The following is a 23,773-nucleotide window of genomic DNA, read 5'->3' on the forward strand; positions in this document are numbered from 1 at the left end:
GTATCACTTCACTTAATACAATCTTGAGTCATTTTCAAAGTATCAAGCTGATCTTCCTAATTCTAATCACAGGATAAGAGCGTCTGCTTAATCAATGAATGGTTCAGACTATGAACTAAACCACGATTACATTATGTGAGTAGGGCTGGACTCCCAAGATCCCATTTGAACCCCCCCCCGCAGATCACACACACACACACACACACACACACACACACACACACTAACTCCATATACAAACACACACAGATCTCCCTGTAATACATGTGGGATCAGTGGAGCCCCCCTGTGTGTGTCTATTCACTAATACCCCCAGGCAGACGAGCATAACTACCTAACCCTCACGGCCTGAGAACCACAACAATCCTCCTTGCTCCAGGAACGATGTTCATGGGAACCAAGGGGAGAGAGTGAGATGGGGGGGATGAGAAAAAGAGTGGACGGATGGAGGGAGGGGAGAAAGGACAGGGGGGAGAGGAGTTCCTGTGTGTACATGCATACGTCTGTCACGCCCTGACCTTAGTTATCTTTGTTTTCTTTATTATTTTGGTTAGGTCAGGGTGTGACAAGGGTGGTTTGTTTAGTTTTTGTATTGTCTAGGGGGTATTGTATGTCTTGGGTTTTTATATATCTAGGGAGTTTTGTATGTCTAGGGGTTTATATGTCTATGGTTGCCTAGATTGGTTCTCAATCAGAGGCAGCTGTTTATCGTTGTCTCTGATTGGGGACCATATTTAGGTAGCCAAATTAATTTGGTATTATGTGGGTTATTGTCTATGTATAGTTGCCTGTGTCGGCACTCGTTGTTCATAGCCTCACATTAGTTTTGTATTAGTTTGTTAAGTGTTCTTCGTTTATTAAAAGAAGAATGTATTCTCTTCACGCTGCGCCTTGGTCTCCCCACTATGACGAACGTGACCGAATAACCCACCAAACAAGGACCAAGCAGTGTGAAAAGGAGGAGCAGCATTTAATGGGGAGATGGACCTGGGAGGAAATATTGGACGGGGCAGGACCCTGGACGCAGCCGGGGGAGTATCGCCTTTCTGAGGAGGAAAGAGAGGCAGCGAAAGCGGAACGGCGATACTACGAGGAGAAATACCAGAGAATAGAGGAACGGCGACGATATGAAGGTACACGGCTAGCACGGAAGCCCGAGAGGCAGCCCCAAGAAATGTTTAGGTAGCCATATTCATTGGGTATTTTGTGGGTTATTGTCTATGCATAGCTGCCTGTGTCACCACTCCTTGTTCATAGCCTCACGTCACGTTCGTTTTGTAGTTTTGTATTAGTTTGTTAAGTGTTCTTCGTTTATTAAAAGAAGAATGTATTCTCGTCACGCTGCGCCTTGGTCTCCCCACTATGACGAACGTGACAACGTCCAACTACCCACAAGCGTATACATGCTTGTTTTTTTTATCGGCGCTTGATAGTTAACAGTTAATCCCCGTAATTCCTCCGAAATGACTAACTAAAACAAATCGACGGCTCCAAGCACGCAACCGAACCGTCGTAGACTATCCCAGACAAAAAGATAGAAGAGGCTGAATTGTTGCGTGAATTTAAAATCATTAGTTATAGCTGCTACCCGGACCGGCGGAGTTGGAGATTACTCCCTGCTGTGTAAACTGGGAGCCAAAGAGGATTGGGCTGCAACACACATCTGCTCTGCAAGGACATAGGATGTCGCTGCCTAGAGTGGCGCTACAGGCTGATCGGCCTGTATAGCCACACACACACACACACACACACACACACACACACACACACACACACTTTAATGAACTCATGAAACTCAGTGTGTGTGTGTGTGTGTGTGTGTGTTTTTGTGTAAAAAGTATGTAGATGCAGGTTGAATGCCCAGTACATGCTGATCTCACCCCGTTGGTACTCACCTTGTCCAGGGGGCACAGCAGGCACCCTGTGGGGGTCGGGGGAGAGGCAGGTGACGCCCGTGTCGGTGACGGTGGCAGGACTCTCAGTGTCATGGAAGTAACAGGCATACGAGTTGTCCTCTTCTAGGATGGGCAGGCCCGGGACTGATAGAGCAATCTAAGGGAGGTAGGGAGAAGAGGGGGAGGATGTGAGAGAGAGGGAAAGAGAGAGTGTGAATGAGCTGGCTCGGCTCTGCAAGAGCGGATCTGCATTTCAACTAAATCCAGGAACTCAAGGAACACTAAATTGGACCGTGGCTGGATAGAACTGGTTTGAACTTGATAAAGGTTGGTAAGATCTGGATTTATCTGGACATCACAGAGATGTCGTTGAAGGCCTGAGAAACTGAGGAGAGATCGAGTCTTACTCGAGGAGTTTTGTCACCACTGACAAGCAGCATCTCAATCGTCCCTCCCTCCCACCGTATTGATGTGAGCAGATTATTAAAAGGCAAATCCTCAAGAAGAATCCACCATATCACCTCCACCCCCCCCCCCCCCCCCCGATTTCAAATCAGCGCAGATAAAGCAGAGGAGACGAGACGCACCCAAGGTCATGCCTTGACACCCTTCCCTCCCACTATTAATCCCCAATGTCAGATGATATACATATATGCAATTGACATGAATTATTCTGTACAACTGTCCAGAGCCGGATCACTTAATACATGATTTATACTAGATGTTGAGACGGGGGCAGCAAGCGCCGAGTCTGATAACCATCTCTGATCTTCGCTCCGACACTGGAAGTCAAACGAGCAAACACTATGTACAGTGTGGACAGAAAGGAATGTCTATGAGCATGCGCTCGCATACCCATGTACGTGGACACCCACAGACACACATGCAATCGAACGCATACACACAGAGACACAGAGGCACAGAGACACAGAGGCACAGAGACACAGAGGCACAGAGGCACAGAGGCACAGAGACACAGAGGCACAGAGACACAGAGGCACAGAGACACAGAGGCACAGAGGCACAGAGGCACAGAGACACAGAGGCACAGAGGCGTGCTCGCGCACACGTACACGTTTCTTCTCCTCGCGGCTGATGTTGGAGGGGCTGAGGGACTGGATGGTGAGGCACTGCTGCTCCATGTCGAAGCTCCACAGCCACTGGCCCACCTGAGCCCTGTGTGAACACTGAGACTGCTGGCCACACCTAAAACACACAACCGATTATCATCACACAATACCGTACACTCCTACACGATCAAATCATACCGTAACAGACACGTCATGGCCTCGGCGTCGTATCGCTATAAAAGGGCAGGATGTAGACGGAGACAGGAGGGGAAGAGGGAGGAGAGGACTATAAGGGCACGGGGAGGGAGGGAGACGGGGACAGGAGGGGAAGAGGGAGGAGAGGACTATAAGGGCACGGGGAGGGAGGGAGACGGAGACAGGAGGGGAAGAGGGAGGAGAGGACTATAAGGGCACGGGGAGGGAGGGAGACGGAGACAGGAGGGGAAGAGGGAGGAGAGGACTATAAGGGCACGGGGAGGCAGGGAGACGGAGACAGGAGGGGAAGAGGGAGGAGAGGACTATAAGGGCACGGGGAGGGTGGGAGACGGGGACAGGAGGGGAAGAGGGAGGAGAGGACTATAAGGGGGGGAGGGAGGGAGACGGAGACAGGAGGGGAAGAGGGAGGAGAGGACTATAAGGGCACGGGGAGGGAGGGAGACGGAGACAGGAGGGGAAGAGGGAGGAGAGGACTATAAGGGCACGGGGAGGGGAGGGAGACGGAGACAGGAGGGGAAGAGGGAGGAGAGGACTATAAGGGCACGGGGAGGGAGGGAGGGAGATGGAGACAGGAGGGGAAGAGGGAGGAGAGGACTATAAGGGCACGGGGAGGGAGGGAGACAGAGACAGGAGGGGAAGAGGGAGGAGAGGACTATAAGGGCACGGGGAGGGAGGGAGACGGAGACAGGAGGGGAAGAGGGAGGAGAGGACTATATATAAGGGCACGGGGAGGGAGGGAGGGAGACGGAGACAGGAGGGGAAGAGGGAGGAGAGGACTATAAGGGCACGGGAGGGAGGGAGACGGAGACAGGAGGGGAAGAGGGAGGAGAGGACTATAAGGGCACGGGGAGGGTGGGAGACGGGGACAGGAGGGGAAGAGGGAGGAGAGGACTATAAGGGCACGGGGAGGGAGGGAGACGGAGACAGGAGGGGAAGAGGGAGGAGAGGACTATAAGGGCACGGGGAGGGAGGGAGACGGAGACAGGAGGGGAAGAGGGAGGAGAGGACTATAAGGGCACGGGGAGGGAGGGAGACGAAGACAGGAGGGGAAGAGGGAGGAGAGGACTATAAGGGCACGGGGAGGGAGGGAGGGAGACGGAGACAGGAGGGGAAGAGGGAGGAGAGGACTATAAGGGCACGGGGAGGGAGGGAGACGGAGACAGGAGGGGAAGAGAGGACTATAAGGGCACGGGGAGGGAGGGAGACGGAGACAGGAGGGGAAGAGGGAGGAGAGGACTATAAGGGCACGGGGAGGGAGGGAGACGGAGACAGGAGGGGAAGAGGGAGGAGAGGACTATAAGGGCACGGGGAGGGAGGGAGACGGAGACAGGAGGGGAAGAGGGAGGAGAGGACTATAAGGGCACTGGGAGGGAGGGAGACGGGAAACGGAGGGACAGAGAGAATGGGAACACGGGAAAGGGAGAGAGTGAAGAGTGACAGAGGAACCGGGGGGCGCAAAGAGGCGATGACGCCGACGAAGGCCGAAACGTGTGTCTATCTGCCTAACCCTGAATGGAATAAATACAAAAATCCTTGAATCTCATTTTTGAGCGTGGACCGGCTACACACTGTCGATGGGAGAAACATAGTGGGGGAATATGAAGTAAATGTGGAAGGAGGATAGAAAGCCAGGCGAGTTGATAACATTAAATAACATTAGCTGGGGAAAATGGAGAACAAGGAGGGAGGACACGTGGCCAAGGTGTTGGAGAAGGGAGAGGGGGAGGAAGGAGAGGGAGAAAGAGATGGTAAAAGAGATGATGCTCTTCATCACTGCATCGTTACTCATAGCAATCCCCCTGAGTAGTACGAGTGGTACCACAAATACATTCTCTGACTGTGTTGAGCATCTGCAATGCCCTGAGTTTTTCCAGTGTGCTTGACCTGACAATGGAAAACTCTGGGCTCTAGTTTGATATGTCAGCCCTTTAACCAGAGACAGAATTGTGTGTATTACTTGAAAAAATGTACCAGGTTACATGACAATAAAAGTAATTTGTGACAATCAATCCCATTGGATTACTCCGAATGAGCCGCTCACCTCCCCTCCAGGACACACCAGCCACAGTAGGGGTCGTGGGCCGACAAACAGGCCTGGCAGTCCAAGTGTTCGTGGCACTCTGCCACTGGCCTCTTCTGCAGCTGTGACCGCAACAAAACAACAGGGAATATTCATCATGACGTTATGTCCAACGCATTGCAAATGATGACACAGCTCTTAACCGAGCCAAAAGGAGACCCATTTTACCCCCCCCCCCCCCTAGTCTTAGCCTATTGGTGCTGTGGATTAAGTCATTACTATAAATGTAACCTCGTCCTCAGGCCTAAAAGAGCTGCTGTGGAATGAGAACTATATACCAGCGCTTCCCAAACCTGCCACCCTTGGTGCCCCCAGGACCGAGTTTGGGAAATACTGCTAAAAAACTATAAAATAGTATTTTATGAGAGACACTTGTTGACCACTGGGGGGGGGGTGTACTGTTGGCGTCAGAAGTGGGATTCAACTGTGAAACACAGACAACGACACGAGAAAGTTAAGACAGCGCCAACAGTTCTGGGACCAGGCTAGTGTACTGTACCATGGTGGAGGTCATGATGAAGAGATGTTCCTCTGACTGATCCAGGACCAGGTCAGAGCTGATGGCTGCGTTGGCCTGGATGGAGACGACGGCATACTCCTCCACCTCACCATTAGGGCCCAGGAACACCTGGAGCACACACAAGCCAATGGTTAAGAACCCCATAAGGTACATTTCAATTCGTTATGACAAACGGATGGAGGAGTAACAGAACTCGAGTCACTTGTGTGAAAGGAAAACATGCAATAGGGTTAGCCTACTTGAGGGAGTTATAACGTAGGCTCGTTAGCGAGGATCGCTACAATATTATAGAATCCAAAGATGACCATTTTCGTAAAAAGTCATTCGAAATTCTATTTTAATGTGGCGCATACCACTAGTTATATAATTCACTAGAAAGGGAGACAAATAGCCTAGCATGGGCTGTTAAATATAGCCATTAGGAATAACAAGTGTGCTAAATTGAATTCGGTTGGTATTTGAAGAATTTTGAGCCACAACGGTTTCAGAGTTTAAAACGGTGAAACGTCATAGTTCTGCTGAAAGCATGAAGACGCGCTGGTTGGAGGAGTTGGGATGCCAATCTAAATGTGTGTCTTGAAGAGGTCAACTGGGAACATGGAGACGGGGTAATTGTTCGTGTGGCAAGTAGATGTAGTTCACTCAGTCATCCTCATCACTTTTTAAAATCGCTCTCCTCTCGCTCTCATTTCAATACACACCCGATTCGTGTTTGGGCGTGGGTATAGGTGTGTGTGTGCATGTTTGTCTATGCGTGCGCGCGTGTTTGCTTGTTTGTCTACGCGTGCGTTTGTCTGTGTCTGTGTGTCTGAATATTATTTCAATGCAGGCGTGTATTTCTTCAAGAAACGCAGAGAGATTTTGCCTTGGCATTTCTTGAAAAGAAAGGCTGATCTGATGCGTCAATGCCCTAAGCTTGCTCCCCTTTGAAGAGGGGGGAATCTAATTTAAAATCAGTTGTTTCATGTCTGGCAACCCGTCTGACCCATCTGTTCTGTAGGGTTGCCATGTTGGGGGACTAACTGTGCTCTCGTGTGGGCTAAATTGCTGTTATTAGAGCCTAAACAGTCAAAGCCTTTGATGAACGCCGGGATCAAAGAACATGCGACGGCATAGCTGACCCAAAACTCTCCCCCACCGTCCAATAGAATTGGATTCTCTCATCACGGCGAAATCTTGGCCTATATCTTGACCATTGCAATCCCCATCATCTGTGTGTGGCCCTGCCTGGACACACACACACACACTACAGAACAAATAAACTCAGATGTAGGCACACACACTTTCACAGATTGAAACACAGACACATGTTCTTTCTATGCCTCTTGCTCCTTCTCGTTCACTCTGTCACCCCCCTACACACACACACCCACCCACCCCCACTACACACACCCATCACATTAGGATGATTGCACTCTGGTGGAGGTCCACGTGAAAGAGCGAAAGAGTGGAGGAGTGGAATGTCCAGTAATAGCATTACATTAGACAGGTAACCTGATGGTGAAAGGCCTGCTGTAAATAACATAAAAGCCTGACGCTGTGGGGCTCCCGGTCAAGCACTTCTCACATTAAGGTGGCTCAGTCCCCCCCCCGTGCCCCAGTTTTTAACAGTGGAACAGCAGGAAATACTGCCCGCCTACCTCAACCTAATGGATTGAACTGTTTTGTGACGTGTAGCATTTGTTCATTTGGGGGGAAATGTAGCATTTTTTTGTACTGGATGTCATTGCTCTTTCTTCCGACTTTTGGCCTCCAGGAAGTTAATACGACATTTGTGACAATGAAATCCCATAGTTTTTTATAGATTTTTTTTATTTAACTACGCAAGTCAGTTAAGAACAAATTCTTATTTACAATGACGGCCTACACCGGCCAACGCTGTGCCAATTGTGCGCCGCCCTATGGGACCCCCAGACACAGACGGTTGCGATACAGCCTGCAATTGAACTAGGGTGTCTAGTGATGCCTCAAGCACTGAGATGCAGTGCCTTAGACCGCTGCGCCACTCGGGAGGCCAAAGCCACTTGATGGCCAATACAAATCAATCGACTTCCCAATATCAAATCTGTCCTAGTTATAGAGCTTAAACAAATACCATTTTCAACAAATATCTATTTCACTGCCAATTCACCTAGAGGGTATCAGTCTTGTGCAGTAATACGCAAGCGAGAGACGCACATGTAAGATAATATGTACTTTATTGTCAATTAACTTACAGAGAACAAAAAATGTGCCTTTAATGCTCACAACACAACCCCCCCCCAAAGACACTCACACTCTCACACCGAGGGGTTGGAAGCAATGGGCCAGCCACAGTGCAGCACCACTAGAGCAATTGTAAGGGGTTATGTGGCTTGCTCAAGGGCACAAGGGCAGGCAATGGTATCTAATATGTCCCAGGGTCATATATAGTTCTGGGACTACAGTTAGGGACAGTTCGGGACTTCATTCACACAATTCGGCAGTGTGCGGGTGTGAGGACTGATGAGTCTACGGAAAGAGAATAGGGCCTTCTGTTTAGAACTGTTTTTCCCACCTAGTTGCCACTAGTCAGCGTCTATGCACTGACACACACAACAAAGACCTGAGTCATGGACTGATATTAGCTAGCCAGTGGTGTTGTTTTGTGGTCAGTGTATAATGTTTTTATTTTTTTTACTGTTAATGGGTGTCATTGTGCTGATAGAGCTTCCCTCCACTCTACCCCACTCCGCCCTGGTCACAACCGCAGGTCACCTATTGACAAAAGACAAATGGCACAAAGCGCTAATTGTTAGCGCTAGTCACTATTCCTCGAAGTGACATTCCTCGAGTGAGAGAACTCGCTACTGTTATGTACTCGTGATGCTTATAAATACTCTGATGTGGCTTCTCCTTGGCTTCACTGACAGTGATAGGCGAACCGAGCAAATTTAAACTACTGAGATTCACCCTAAGAGCCCCCCCCCCCTTTAATTTCCATGTTTGGAAATTAAAACTCAATCCCTGGCCCTAATGTCATATTTGAAATGTGGTGTTCCCCCTTCCCCCCAAGCCCTCTGTGTATCACTGTCATATTAACACAAAGCCCCCCTCCAATGTGGGCACCCTGGTCCATGAACCCCAGAAGACACAGCTCCCCACGCCACCCCCTGTGACCTCTGCTCTGCACCAGGTGATGGCACCACGCAAAAATCTAGCGGACAGAACAGAACCGTGCCTCCTGTTCACACCAGCTTCATGTGACCCCAGCCAATAAGGAAAGCCAATGGACTGGACTTATTCCAGCCAACACGGCAACCCAATGGACTGGACTTGTCCCAGCCAAGCTGGCAAGCCAATGGAATGGACTTATGCTAGCCAACATGACAACCCAGTGGATTGGATTTATCCCAGCCAACATGGCAACACAATGACCTGGACTTATCCAAGCCATACCGCCTAGACTTAATGTTCTGGGACAATTACGGCTGTTGAGTTTGTATAGAGATGTCCGTTCCCGGTTCTCTATATCGGAGGATGGTACAGGGTGGATGTACCAATATCCCCCTCGTAGCTTGTTAACAATAGTGTCAGTCTATACGGCCCTTCCTCTATCAGTGACCTGGTCCATGCTGGGCCAATACTGCCTTTCCATGGAAACTTACAGGGCTTTCGACCAGACAATGGAGGACTACGACTACGTTTTACGAAACAGGACATGAATAAATGAAGTAAGGGGAAGAAAGAGAGCTGGGGGGGGGGGGGGGGGGGACCCAGCCGAAGAAAAGGGGAGAGAGAAAGAGAAGAGATCTTACTGTGCATAACAACAGTACTAGTGTTATCTGGCAGGTCCATGGAAAAGCAAAACGCACCCAGAGCCAATTAAGAAGGACGCATTCGTTACCTGGGCCAGTCTGCTCCTTCTACTATTTATGGAGTGCTGAGTACAGTGCATGTGTTCGCGCGGCAGTTTGCGAATATCTGGAGCTGCAGTTATCTACAGATGATCAAAGGCTCACTTCATGCAACGGAATGTACTGGAATATACTTTATACAAAAACAACCAGCATAGGACATGTCTAGTCAGGGCCCAAAATTCACAAAGAGTCCTGATCTAGGATCAGGTCGCCCCTGTCAATATAATCTTATTTTGATCGGTATTGAAGGTGGTCCCCTTATACCATAGATATAAACCGCTCCATCAGTTTGATCTCTATGTTCTCTACCTTGCGCAGGTTTCCCTTGGAGTCCCCCAGGAAGGCGATGGTATGTCCCACCCTCACGCTGACAGCCACTGCGGTGAGACGGGCGGACGGGCTGTCCAATATGGGCTCGGTTTCCACCGGCACCCGGCTGGCCATTGGACTGGGGGTGTGGTCCGAACCACAGGGGTAGGCATCAAGGGTATTCTATAGGTCAGGAGGGAAGGAATATGCAAATGAACGTAGTTTAGAGTCGTATGAGGCAGTAGGAAACAGTTTATTAAAGTAGGTCAAATGTATCTACAATGAAAACAATAGCGTTACAGTCAGACAACAAGTCTAAATGCAGATGGATTTGCGCTTCAAAATCTATGGTCAAAAACAGATACACAGCGGCAACTCATTCACTAGTATTATTAATTGCGTGGAAGGTTAGACAGGTGCTAAAAGTCTATAGTGGCTCCCTCGAATCCTATACGAACACAGTCACGATTTATACTGGTAGGGTTAGAGGTGAGGGGGAAACTATTGCAGGAATCCGGCAAACGGTGTTCCAAAGTGCTTTAATTTTTTTTAGCTTCGACCCTTTGACAAAGGAAGATCTATGGTTGGACAGGTTGTTTTTTGTTTCCGCAAGTTTTGGGAACACCCGAGAGCAAGTCATTACTAGATCAAGAACAATTCTGAGTACAACAATCTGTTTTTACAATCTCCCAAACACAAATGCATCCACGGAATTTCATTATGATGACACTGTGTCAAGATAAATAACCAGTTTACGAGGCCCTGCAAAAAAAGTAGCAACAACAGGAGGTACAAGCAATAAACATTGGGATCTACCCACTGTTCATAGTGACCTGTTTTGATGGTTTCCTATGGTGTTCCAATTTGTTACAGATACTTAGCCCAGCACTATCCCTATCTCCCCATAACCCTATCTCCCTCCCTCTCTCCCTCACACACACACCCAATCTCTTGCTTCCTCCCCCTGGCTCTCCTTCCGTGTCCTGTCTGCTTCACTGTTGCCATCTCCCTCCTTCGCTTCTTGGCGGTGGGTGACTTTATCTGTCCTTGTGTCAGTCCTCGTTAAACATGGCCCTCCGGCTAATGAAGGCTAATGCCGCAGATCAATTCCCCCCTTACAATCTTATTCAATTACCCAGCATGCGTCCCACCCTGTTTTCTATGTAGTGCACTACTTTTGACCAGGGCCCATAGGGCTCTGGTCAAAAGTAGTGCACTATACAGGGAATAGGGTGTCATTTGGGACACAGGACCACCACACTACTGTTCCCCAACCCTCACTGGAGGTAAACAGCATTCAAGGGTCAGAGTTGAACAATTGTTCTGTTTCCTCTATGTGATGTATCATTAAACACACTGTGGCTCAGCGACCAACTGTAGTTGGTGCGGTAGTCGCACCAAAGGTACACACAAAAGCGAACATACAAGTATACACGTGTATACAGCACACACACACACACACACACACACACACACACACACACACACACACACACACACACAGAGAGAGAGCCAACAGGGGAATTTCCAAAGCTGGTAGCATTACGAGAAAATAATCAAATTGAATTCCCCAAATAGGAGGATTACATTTGTCAGTAATAAAAGATCAAATTAAATGTCATGACATTTCTAACATGGAGGTCACGTTGCTGAAACCCGAATGACTCCGGAAAGCGTCTGATCTAGTAGCATGCTCAATAGTAGGCTTACAGTAAATTTAGAAGACATTCGGACTTTGAAAGAAACATCTTCATTCGCACATGTCGAGGAAACCCAGTTAAACTCTATTTTACCATCCTCTAGTTGCCTTCTAAGTACTTAAAACAGTTACAGCATACATACTACATTATTATCACTTCATAATATTCTAATACTACCACTAGGTTTTCAAACAAGGACCAAAACGTATCAATTGCATGCCATGTCATTTCGTAATACATACCAGCTGAACAGAACTATTAAATAAAACACTACCAGACACAATAAAACAAGGATTACTGCTTACAATCTGGCACAGAATGGATACAAATTGTTGGATTTTTGGCAAGGGGCACCGGAAAGTACCCATTGTTGCCCCACAATTTCCTCATACGAGGTAGCCTAAATATCAGCAATAAAAGGGACTGTAAACTAAAGTGCTTCCAGAGACACAACACAATAAGGAATTGGCGAATAGACCTGGGTTCTAATAGTATGCGAAATTATTTCAAATACTTTAGCGGGCTTGAGTGAGCTTGTTTGACAATATGGAAATGAATGGAATAGTCCAAAATGCCAAACCCCGTCCACCTGAGCCTCAAGACAGGCTATAGCAAATGTTAAAAGATTTGGAAAGATTACGATCACTATTTGAACCCAGGATTGTATAAAATAAGGACCTGGCAAGTCAATCCACTCATCCCCACTCCTACTCACCGACGGCAGGTTGGCGCAGTTGGATTTGACTTCGTACTCGATGTAGGCCGCCTCCCCCCCTCCCTCGTCCCGGCCGAACTGTGTGTAACACAGGTCCCTGGTGGAGTTGATCCTCTGGTCCAAATCGTCAAGATTGAACATGCAAAGAGCAGAGTCCTCGCTGGGTCGCGTGGACGAGGCCTGCCGGGTGGAGAACACCCCCAGGAGCACCTCTGCCTGCCCAGCATCGCCCCCATTCTGCTTGGGTGGTAGACCAAGGCGGACAGCCTGGAGCAAGTTGTAGCTCTTCCCGGCCGCCGAGCGACAGGCCAGGGGCACTTCCACGTACGAGTAGTAGGCCTGGTCGTCCAGGCACACGCGTGACACGTAGGTGCGGTACTCGCGAGACTGAGACTTAATGTCGCGGCGGTAGAACAGGAAGTAAACGTGCTGGCGGTGGGCGAAGGACGCCACGAAGTGGTGGTCGTACTCCGAGAGGCGACCCGCCACTGCTAGCTTCGCCGTTTCTTCGTAGGAGAAGACGGGCTCCTGGGCCAGGTTGCGTGTGGAGATGGGTGGGTGGCTGCTGGTGTAGCCACGGCCCACAAAGAGCACGGCCTGGCGGTCGGGGCGGGAGCGCACCACCAGGCCCACCGTGCTCACATTGGGGTGGTTGGCAGCCACGTACTGCGTGTCCACGGGCCGCTCGGCCGAGAACAGCACCGTACCCACCGAGTCCAGACTCCGCTTCTGGCAGATGCCCTGGTTAACGCTGCCGCAAGTGATCAGTTCCATGGCGTAGGGGTCCACCAGCAGGAGCTTGTTGTGGTTGCTGGTGCGCCGCGCTTGCGGGCAGTTGCTCTCGGTGACGGGGGGCAGGCACTCGCGGCTGTCCGTCACGGGCCCCGTGTTGTCCTGGAGCTCGGCGGTCAGATTGCGGTCCAGCTGGAAGAGGTGGTCCCGCGCCCCCACGTAGATGCGCCCGACTGCAGGGTCCGGGTGCAGGGCCAGGTGCTCGAAGAGGGCGTCTGTGCGGGTGAAGGTGGGGTAAGGAGAAGAGGGGGTGGAGGAGGGGTCAGAGACCCAGGCCAGGCCATAGGAGGGCCAGCTGGCAGCTAGCAGCAGCGACAGTACTGGGACCGCCGCTGGGACTGAGAAACCATGTCGCACCATCCCCGGAGGCATGGCAACCATTCTGGCAACCCAGGGGAGAAAGAGAGGGATTCACACACTATTTTTAACCATAGATACGTATATACAGTACATAGACGAGATTCACAACATTTCTAAGTCCCTTGTACATACACTTGTACACTACACATTTACATTCAAAAACAAGGCCCTGTACAAACTGATAAACTACAACTTATACCTCTATTTGACAAATGAATAGGATAGCTTTTCCTCACCATTTGTTTCCAACGATGCGTTACAGAGGCATGTCACCTCTTGACCTCCCAGCAGCTTGGTTTGGTTAAAAACACCTCCTCTACAGCTCCAATCTGCAAGACAAAGGGAGACAAAGGGACAAATGGTTAACATCTCTGTAAACCAAGGAACACCAGTCCAAGTATATATATAAAGGTTTCCACTTACCTCAACACCTCAAGTGTTAGCAACAGGTGCTAGCAGCAACAAGTGTTACCCCAACACCAGAGTTAGCATGTTTCTTATTGAACAAATCCCAACACATAAAACACAAGTCTACGTAAAAATAGGAAGTCATCTAATCCTGCTCTAGCAGATACACATGTGACAGACCAGGTTCAGAATCAGGGTTCACACTCAGGTCTCCTGCACTCCATAATAATTCATTATCCCCCTGAGCGATGCAGTGTTTGGTTGCGCACTGTGAGCACGTTTGACAAAATGGAGCTCATTCCCATTGAAATTCCAGTCAGACCTGCCTTTTCCCAACAACATCCGTTTTCACTGGCCTGGGAAGCCATTCTTATCAAAAGCCAGGTCAAGTAGTGTCACTCATAGAGAGTTTCCAGTACTACACACACTCATTGCTCCAAGCCCTCCCCAATTCTAGGCTACCAGGCAAAAACACTTCACTTCAGCCACTAACACCCCTGGACACTTTAACCACAGTCATTCCTGGCACCAACATACCGTGTGCGTCCGAAATGTCATCCTACTCCCTATTTAGTGAACTACTTTTGACGAGGCCCCAAAGGGTTCTGATCAAAGGTAGTGCACTATATAGGGAACAGGGGTGCCATCTGGGACATAGCCAGCCTAACTCTCACTCTACCTCTGCACATCTCCCTCCCCACTTCTGTACCTCCCCCTTTTCTCTTCAGTCACTGGCACGGAAGTGGGATTATCCACTGCTAGTTCAGACGGATCTCTCTCGCTCTGTCTGTAGTGAGAGGAGCAAGAGAAAGAGACACACTGAAATATAAACTATTCACCCCTCCACCACACCTCATTCCTCACCACACTGAGGCATGTTGAGAGCCCTCTTTACGAGGAGAGGTAGAGGTTTTATCTGGGAAATAGGGTAAAGGCTTGGCAGGGGGCCAAACTATTAACAAAAGAAAACCATTTTTACTCAAGCATAATAATTACCACCGTTTTTTTTCTCCAAATCGGTATAATTTTGACCTGACATGAATTACATCAAGCCGTAATTTTGCACTTCCTCTACAAACGTTTGTTTTTCCGCTTGATAGCCTGCTCATGTATAAGTAATTACAGTTCTCTGGAAAGTTTTATCAACTGAAGGCACCAGAGGCAAAGTCGCTCTTTGATTGATGCCTTAGTCGGTGAACATTCAAAACAAGCAATCCAAACATTGGGTCGGGATTCGGAGGGAAGATAGGACACACTGACAAAACAAGCCAAAAGACAGACTCTCCCCTTTGATCCGGCGAAGGAACAACAAAAACAAATTAAAAGCCAAAAAAGGGTTCTTCTGTCTACAAGTTGTCAGGTCGTGAACCCCCTTTGCTGAGCATACCTGGGTTCAAACACTATTTGAAATCATTCAAAACGCTTCAGCCGGGATCCATTGAGCTTGCCTGGTTCAAACACTATTTGAAATCATTTAAAACGCTTCAGCCGGGCTCCATTGAGCTTGCCTGGTTCAAACACTATTTGAAATCATTTAAAACGCTTCAGCCGGGCTCCAATGAGCTTGCCTGGTTCAATGGAACCAATAGAACTGGCAGAAATGCAAAGCCACACCCATCTGTCAATCCATGCAGGCAAAAGCAAACTCAAAATGTATTTGAAAGATTTCAAATGAGATAAAAATGACAGAACCATCTTCAATACCAAATGAGACTATTCGTGTTATTCAAAATGCATATAACCAAGGAACATCCAAGACAATCTCCTCACTCTGTCTCAGCCTGATTGTTCACTAGAAAAGACTCAACCCTGTATATTCAAAAATAGGAAAACGAACTGAAGATGGACATCTCAGTGGAAGACTGGAACAATATATGCAGAACACAACTTACTGTACTTCTACAAACTCAAGAAAATGGAGGAAGTTTAATTGGAAAAATGACAGTTAAAAAAAAAAATTGCTCCTAGAATGAAAAGCCAACAGTTAGGCACACAGCAGCCATGCTGGTGGCTGTGTGGCCATGTAGATGCCAACCACACATGTTTTTGGGGAATGTCAGAAGATGTCATTGTTTGGAGATAATGTATGCTCAGTGTTAAAAGATGTCCTGGGATATGAAGTCCCTAGAACTTGCCATGTAATGTATCCTGGCAATATTCCAGAGAATGTGATGGGAAGTGATAGATATCGCCCGAGTGGTGCAGCGGTCTAAGGCACTGCATCTCAGTGCTAGAGGCATTACCACAGACCCTGGTTCAATCCCGGGCTGTATCACAACCGGCCATGAACGGGAGTCCCATAGGGCGGCGCACAATTGGCCCAGCTTTGTCTGGGTTAGGGGAGGGTTTCGCCGGGGTAGGCCGTCATTGTAAATAAGAATGTTCTTAAACTGACTTGCCTCGTTAAATAAAAATACCAGATTAAAGTAAGAGCCATTACCAGGTCCTACCCATCCTAGATTACGGAAACGTAATTTATAGAGATCAGCAGGTAAGGGAGCTCTCGAGCAGCTCGGATGTCCCCCCCCCCCCCCCCCTCTATCCAAGATATCTGCTGCGGCCCTCATCCTCCACATACAACACCCGTTCTGCCAGTCACATTCTGTTAAAGGTCCCCAAAGCACACGCACCCCTTGATCGCTCCTCTTTTCAGTTCGCTGCAGCTAGCGACTAGAACGAGCTGCAACAAACAAACACTCAAACTGGACAGGCTTTCTTCATTCAAAGACTCAATCATGGACACTCTTACTGACAGTTGTGGCTGCTTCACATGATGTATTGTCGTCTCTACCTTCTTGCCTTTGTGCTGTTGTCTATGCCCAATAATGTTTGTACCATGGTGTATTGCTGCCATGTGGTGTTGGTCTTAGGTCTCTCTTTATGTAGTGTCTCGTTTGTCGTGACGTGTGTTTTGTTATATATTTCAAATGTTTAATCCCAGCCCCCGTCCCCGCAGGAGGCCTTTTGGTAGGCCGTCATTGTAAATAACAATTTGTTCTTAACTGACTTGCCTAGTTAAATAAAAAATAAATTAACCATTAACAAAACTGGTAAAAAGTGGAAGCCTCAAAATCTAAAGAATGGCAAATTATAATCCAATACATCTTTCATTTTGGAAAGCTTGACATACAGTGCCTTCAGAAAGTGTTCATATCCCTTGACTTTCCACATTTTGTTGTTCTTGCCTGAATTTAAAATGGATTGAGATTGTGTCACTGGCCTACATACAATACCCCATAATATCAAAGAGGAATTATGTTTTCACATTTTTTTAAGTTAAACATGAAAAAGCTGAAATGTCTTAATAAGTATTCAACCCTTTGTTATGGCAAGCCTAAATAAGTTAAGGAAAACAAATTTGCTGAACAAGTGACTTATTAAGTTGCATGGACTCAGTCTGTGTGCAATAATAGAGTTTAACATGATTTTTGAATTCCTCTCTCATCTCTGTACCCCACACATACATTTATCTGTAAGGTTCCTCAGTTGAATTTCAAAAACAAATTCAACCACAAAGACTAGGGAGGTTTTCAAATCACTTGCAAAGAAGGTCACCTATTGGTAGATGAGTTTTTTTTTAAAGCAAGAAATGTAATATCCCTTTGACCATGGTGAAGCTATTAATTACACTTTGGATGGTGTATCAATACACCCAGTCACTACAAAGATATAGGTGTCCTTCCGGGCTCAGGTGAGGAGAAGGTGGAAACCACTCACAGGTTTCACCATGAGACCAATGGTGTCAACAACATTTAGTTTAGTATTGTGGCATAACTACAATGACAGAGCGCAAAGAACGCAAGCCTGTACAAAATCAAAATATTCCAAAACATGCATCCTGTTTGCAATAAGGCACTAAAGTATATTGAACAAAAATATAAAATGCAACATGCAACAATTTCAATGATTTTATTGAGTTACAGTTCATAAGGAAATCAGTCAAATGAAATAAATTCATTAGGCCCTAATCTATTGATTTCACATGACTGGGCAGGGGCGCAGCCATTGGTGGGCCTGGGAGGGCATAGGCCCACCCACTGGGGAGCCAGGCCCAGCCAATCAGAATGAGTCTTTCCCCACAAAGGGCTTTATTACAGACAGAAATACTCCTCAATTTCATCAGCTATCCGGGTGGCTGGCCTCATCCTGCAGGTGAATGAGCCGGATGTGGAGGTCCTGGGATGGTTACTCGTGGTCTGCAGTTGTGAGGCCGGTTGGACATACTGCCAAATTCTCTAAAACGACATTGGAGGAAGCTTATGGTAGAGAAATGAACATTCAATTATCTGGCAACAGCTCTAGCGGACATTCCTGCAGTTAGCATGCCAATTGTACGCTGCCTCAAAACTTGAGACATCCATGGCATTGAGTTGTGTGAAAAAACTGCACATTTTAGAGTGGCCTTTGATTGTCCCCAGCACAAGGGGCACCTGTGTAATGATCATGCTGTTTCATCAACTTTTTGATAACCCATCTACCTGAAAGGTGCGGCATATCTTGGCAAAGGATAAATGCTCACTAACAGGGATGTAAACACATTTGTGCACAAAATTGGAGAGAAAATAATATTTTTGTGCATACGGAACATTTCTGGGATCTTTTATTTCAGCTCATGAAACATGGGATCAACACTTTACAGGTTACGTTTTTATTTTTGTTCAGTATTTAAAAACAGCAAGCAAAAAAATGAACTTTGTCCTGCATACAAAGCGTTATGTTTGGGACAAATCCAACAACACATCTCTGAGTAACACTTCATATTTTCAAGCATAGTGGTGGCTGCATCATTTTATGGGTATGCTTGTCATCAGCAAGGACTACGGAGTTATTTAGGATAAAAATAAATGGAATAGAGCTAAGCACAGGTAAAATTCTAGAGGAAAACCTGGTTCAGTCTGCTTTCCAACAAACACAGTGAGACAAATGCACCTTTCAGCAGAACAATAACCTAAAACAAGGCCAGGTATACACTGGAGTTGCTTACCAAGACAACATTGAATGTTCCCGAGTGGCCTAGTTACAGTTTTGACTTAAATTGGCTTGAAAATCTTTGGAAAGACTTGAAAATGGCTGTCAAGCAATGATCAACAACCAACTTGACAGAGCTTGAAGAATTTTCAAAAGAATAATGTGCAAATATTGTACAATCCAGGTGTGCAAAGCTGTATATTATTATGTACCTACTTTATAGCAACTGCTGTTTTTTTATTTTTAGTTTGTTTCTGTTGATACTCTATATTGTTTTTGCTGTATTGTTTTGAAAAAAGACTAAGTATAAAAAATATAAATGATTTCACATCATATTTGAACCCAGATAGGGGAGAGTGGGGTAAGTCGAGCTACCCTTGTTTCGAGAAAGCCGTACACAAAATGTATAATTTTATCAAATATTAATTAAGAGGTCATCATTTCATGGTCTGTGAAGGAAGACATCACATGGAAAACAAAGTGGTAAGCAAGTAAGGTCCAAAGTCAAATGAATTTATGGTGTTACAGGTTTCTGAATTCTTGTATCTAAACCAAAGTAGATCACTTTGTTCTATACATCAGTTGGGGTCTCTATAACCTTCAATATGAGGTCCTAAACTGAGCATTAAAGTGCATTCTTGTAGCTGTGTGGACTAATATAGTTAAAAAGGTTTACCCTGGGGTAAGTTAAGCCAATGGCCATGGAGTAAGTTGAGGCAAAGGTTGAGCAAATGTAAGTATTTTCTTCCCAGGTGTAATTGCAAGGCATTATTGCTTGTGATATGAGGTAACAAAATTGGGCTGGCCTATGTTAAAATTGTTTAAATGATTAAAAGAAAAAACAAGCTTTGTGATTGTGTTGAATTGTGTTTGGGAAATAAACTCCTAACTTACCCTGTCCCGTGACTCGACTTGACCCATACTCGGGTTAAGTTGTGCCAAGAGACCACTTTTTTTGGACAAGCTGTGTTTTCAAAACTAATGTTTTGATGAATTCTGAATTTTCCAGTGATACACAATATCCTGAAATATATGTAGATATCTTTGTTAAAAAGAATACCATATTTCCGTTGATGGAGTGATGCTGAATGTACAAAAAAATGGATAAACTCACCCAACTCCCCTAAGTTTGTGAGCCTGTCACGACTCTTCTGGAAACCTCTTCCCTATACTAACTCTGCCTCGCAAGAAAGATCGCTAACCCTGAGAACGCTACAGCCCCGGAGCCTAGGGCAGCCCCGTCAGGAATGACATGTTAACTCTGCGAAAGACTATAGCAACAAACAGTGTTTCTCCCATTTCCTCCATGACCACCGGATTCTGGGGGTCGCATGTAATACCATCGCGGGTCATGGTGAATTTGGCACAACCCAGTTACGTGGTTGTCACTTTGAATGATGGCAAAAATCTTGCAGGCCTGTGCGTTCACGGTCCAAGAGCAACAGTTGGGTCAGTTCAACGTCTGTTAATCCTTTTTTTTTTTCTTCTTTACTCCCTTCCCTCAAACTTATTTTAGGAAATAAAGCTGCCAGAAAACGTACGGCACACTGGCTTCTCACTCCACTTCGTCCTGTTTGACTTGGAAATGATTTCCTTTTCCCGAAGCAATAATCCAATCAGGCTAAACTTCATTCAGAGTTTTTTTGATATACGAGAAAGGGCGAATGGAGCGGTGATTCAATTCTTGTAGTCGGATCTCCAAATTCGATTTTGCCTCCAGGGGAAGTCGGGTTTTTTTTTGGGGGTAGTTAGGTATCATTGTGAAAGGAGAGCGGGGAGGAAATGTGTGCTTGTAATTGGTTTATCTGTATGTAATGTTTCTTTCACCTCAGAGTAATGGAGTATTCCTTTTCCCCTCTGTCTCTTTACTGATTGGAGTGGACACAGAAGCTAATGCACCGGATTCCTATGGTCAAGCTGTGCAGACTGAACAGAGTATACAGTGTCTAGGCCTACCGTCAAAGTAAAGCTGCGGACCAAGCCTGTTTGTGTAGAGCCCAAATGTGTGGCCAATGTATATGCTTATGTGTGTTTGTGAGATTTAGCCTTACTAGCCTATATGGGTTTTCAATTGACCTATACAGGTTCTCATTGGCTGTACTGCCCTTGGATACGGAGAGGTCACCATGGATACAGACTAGGTTGTCAGGGATTTGGGGTCTGGGTTTTCAGGTATACTGTGGGTACAGAACTCAAGGAGGTCAACTGGTCTGGGCCTAGCCAAGAGACCAGATGACTACGGAGCATTCCTGGTAGGCCATCATCTGTTTACTGAAGTCGACTCCCACACACCACCGCCATCTCATTCAATCAAGCCCAAATCGGTCAGTCACACACACACACACACACACACACAGAGAGACAGAGAGAGAGAGAGAGAGACAGAGAGGGAGAGAGAGAAAAGGGACAAAAAAGATATAGGACAATTGAAGGGAAGAATGAGGGAGAGAAAGGGCGAGAGAGGAAAAGAGCGAGACAGACCCAGAGAAATCACCACAAACAAGTGCTCGCAAGCCTCAGTGCTCCCTGAGAACTGATGGAATGTGACTAATGATAATAAGCCACAAATGGGGGAGATAAAAAAAGAGAGAGAGAGCCATTAATTACAGGGCTTACCCATATTCCCCATTCAACACCCAGAGAGGGAAGAATGGAGAAGGAGAAGTGGACTCCCACCCCACCCCACCCCATCCCATCCCATCCCACACCCACTCTCGCACACCCTTTCCTTTGCTCGACAGAAAAGCGGGACAAAAATCAGGTCTGCAGAGTGCACACGACCTCCTGCGGTCAGTCACTTCCTAACATCAACAAAAGAGTGTTTACAAAGGATGCTTTAGAGCCCATGTTCAATTACACAAACACTGGCGTCGATGTACCCTCCCCCACCCCACCCCTTTTCACAGTGCAACTGTTACAGCACACACAGAGAAACCTGTGATATACAAATTGCTTAAACCATTCAGGGAAGCTCGTAAAGGCCGTCCGAGGGTCAGTACAAATGTACGCTATTGTGCTTTAAATAAGCAAACGCATCAAGTGGCGTGAGTGGAGAAATTACGACATCGTTAGTCTTAGCTTATCACCAAACATGTGTCTGATCATGCCCCTGTATGTTTTCATTGGGATATATCAGAGGGTGATATGTATGGCTTCCATTTCAGAGAGAGCAAACAATTATGGGTGCGACTAAAGGGAAGTGATTGACTGGCATGTCAACCCAAACCCCTAACCCCGGGAGACCCCTAAATGAGGGTCCAAAAAGCAGTTAAAAATGTTTTCTACTTTGAGAGTATTTTGTGTAGATTGTTGACAAAAAAAAGACATTTAAATCAATATGAATCCCACTTTATAACATAAAAATGTTGATAAATGTCAAGGGCAGCAGCTAATGGGAATCCATAATAAATACAAATACTTCATGAAGTCACTGTACGAGTTTCTTTGACACGGTCATTGGTGAAGTACTGCATACGGCAGGTCCAGAATCTGACCAACTGTAATATCTACTGTAGTGTCTCACTGTCACGACTTCTGCCGAAGTCGTTGCCTCTCCTTGTTCAGGCGGTGCTCGGCGTTCGACGTCACCAGTCTTCTAGCCATCATTGATCCTTTTTTCATTTTCCATTGGTTTTGTCTTGTCTTCCCACACACCTGTTTTCAATCCCATTCATTACCTGTTGTGTATTTAACCCTCTGTTTCCCCTCATGTCTTTGTCAGAGATTGTTTTATTGTCAGTGTAGTGTGATTGTTGTATAGGTGCGCATCGGGTCCTCGTACCCCTGTTTGTTTGTTTATGTACATTTAGTGTTATGGAGCATACTCCGTGGACTTTATTAAAAGACTCCATTTTACACTCCATTTGACTCTCCTGCGCCTGACTTCCCTGCCACCTATTACACCTATGCATGACACTCACACCCAAAGAATCCCAAAGTATGTTGAGTGGGAAGGGAGAAGTTGCTTGTAAAAAACTAAAAGTACAGGGGCGTGGTGGAGCATCATTTGGGGGAGTGTCCGGAGGATCTTCTTGGACCCACCCTTGTTCCACAAAACAAATCTGGAAGTTAAAGCTCTAAAATTAGTTGTTGATTATTGCTAGACAGCCATTTTCAGGTCTTGCCATAGATTTTCAAGCAGATATAAGTCAAAACTGTAACAAAGCCACTCAGGAACATTCACTCTCTTCTTGGTAAGCAACTCCAGTGTAGATTTTGCCTTGTGTTTTAGGTTATTGTCCTGTTGAAAGGTGAATTCATCTCCCAGTGGCTGGTGAAAAGCAGACACCCAGGTTTTCCTCTAGGATTTTGCCTGTGCTTAGCCCCATTCCATTTATTTTTTATTCTGAAAAACTAGGCAGTCCTTAACTATTACAAGCATACCCATAACACGATGCAGCCACCACTATGCTTGAAAATATGGAGAGTGGTACTCAGTAATGTGTTGTATTAGATTTGCCCCAAACATAACACTTTTTATTAGGGGCAAAAAGTGAATTGCTTTGCAACATTTATTGCAGAATTACTTTAGTGCCTTGTTGCAAACAGGACGCATGTTTAGGAATATTTGTATTCTGTACAGGCTTCCTTCTTTTCACTCTGTCAATTAGGTGAGTATTGTAGAGTAACTACAATAGTGTTGATCCATCCTCAGTTTTCTCCTATCACAGCCATTAAACTCTAACTGTTTTAAAGTCACCAATGGCCTCATGGTCAAATTCCTGAGCAGTTTTCTTCCTCTCCAGCAACGGAGTTTGGAGGGCGCATGTATCTTTGTAGTTACTGGTTGTATTTATATACCATCAAAAGTGTAATTAATAACGTCACCATGCTCATAGGGATATTATTTTTACCCATTTACC

General features: G+C 46.5%; 1 protein-coding gene and 1 long non-coding RNA gene across 3 annotated transcripts in view; both read right to left on the reverse strand.

The window, feature by feature from the left end:
• The window catches only part of LOC115142816 (plexin-B1-like), a 115,308-nt gene that overhangs the window by 24,175 nt on the left and 67,360 nt on the right, over window positions 1-23,773 (reverse strand). For both annotated transcript variants that reach the window (XM_065001645.1, XM_029682579.2), the window contains 7 exons: window positions 13,772-13,864; window positions 12,384-13,557; window positions 9,969-10,151; window positions 5,761-5,889; window positions 5,223-5,323; window positions 2,969-3,101; window positions 1,896-2,052 (listed from right to left, as the gene is read on the reverse strand). In XM_065001645.1, coding sequence (XP_064857717.1) covers window positions 1,896-2,052; window positions 2,969-3,101; window positions 5,223-5,323; window positions 5,761-5,889; window positions 9,969-10,151; window positions 12,384-13,556 — 1,876 coding nt within the window. In that variant the 5' untranslated portion in view covers window position 13,557; window positions 13,772-13,864. The remainder of the gene's footprint in view (window positions 1-1,895; window positions 2,053-2,968; window positions 3,102-5,222; window positions 5,324-5,760; window positions 5,890-9,968; window positions 10,152-12,383; window positions 13,558-13,771; window positions 13,865-23,773) is intronic.
• LOC135559912 (uncharacterized) lies at window positions 17,837-20,453 on the reverse strand. The gene is made up of 2 exons (XR_010458600.1): window positions 20,026-20,453; window positions 17,837-18,178 (listed from the first exon to the last, which is right to left on the reverse strand). It is a non-coding gene; the product is annotated as an uncharacterized LOC135559912 (long non-coding RNA).

The sequence above is a fragment of the Oncorhynchus nerka genome, linkage group LG15 (genome assembly GCF_034236695.1).
Source record: "Oncorhynchus nerka isolate Pitt River linkage group LG15, Oner_Uvic_2.0, whole genome shotgun sequence".
NCBI lineage: Eukaryota > Metazoa > Chordata > Actinopteri > Salmoniformes > Salmonidae > Oncorhynchus > Oncorhynchus nerka.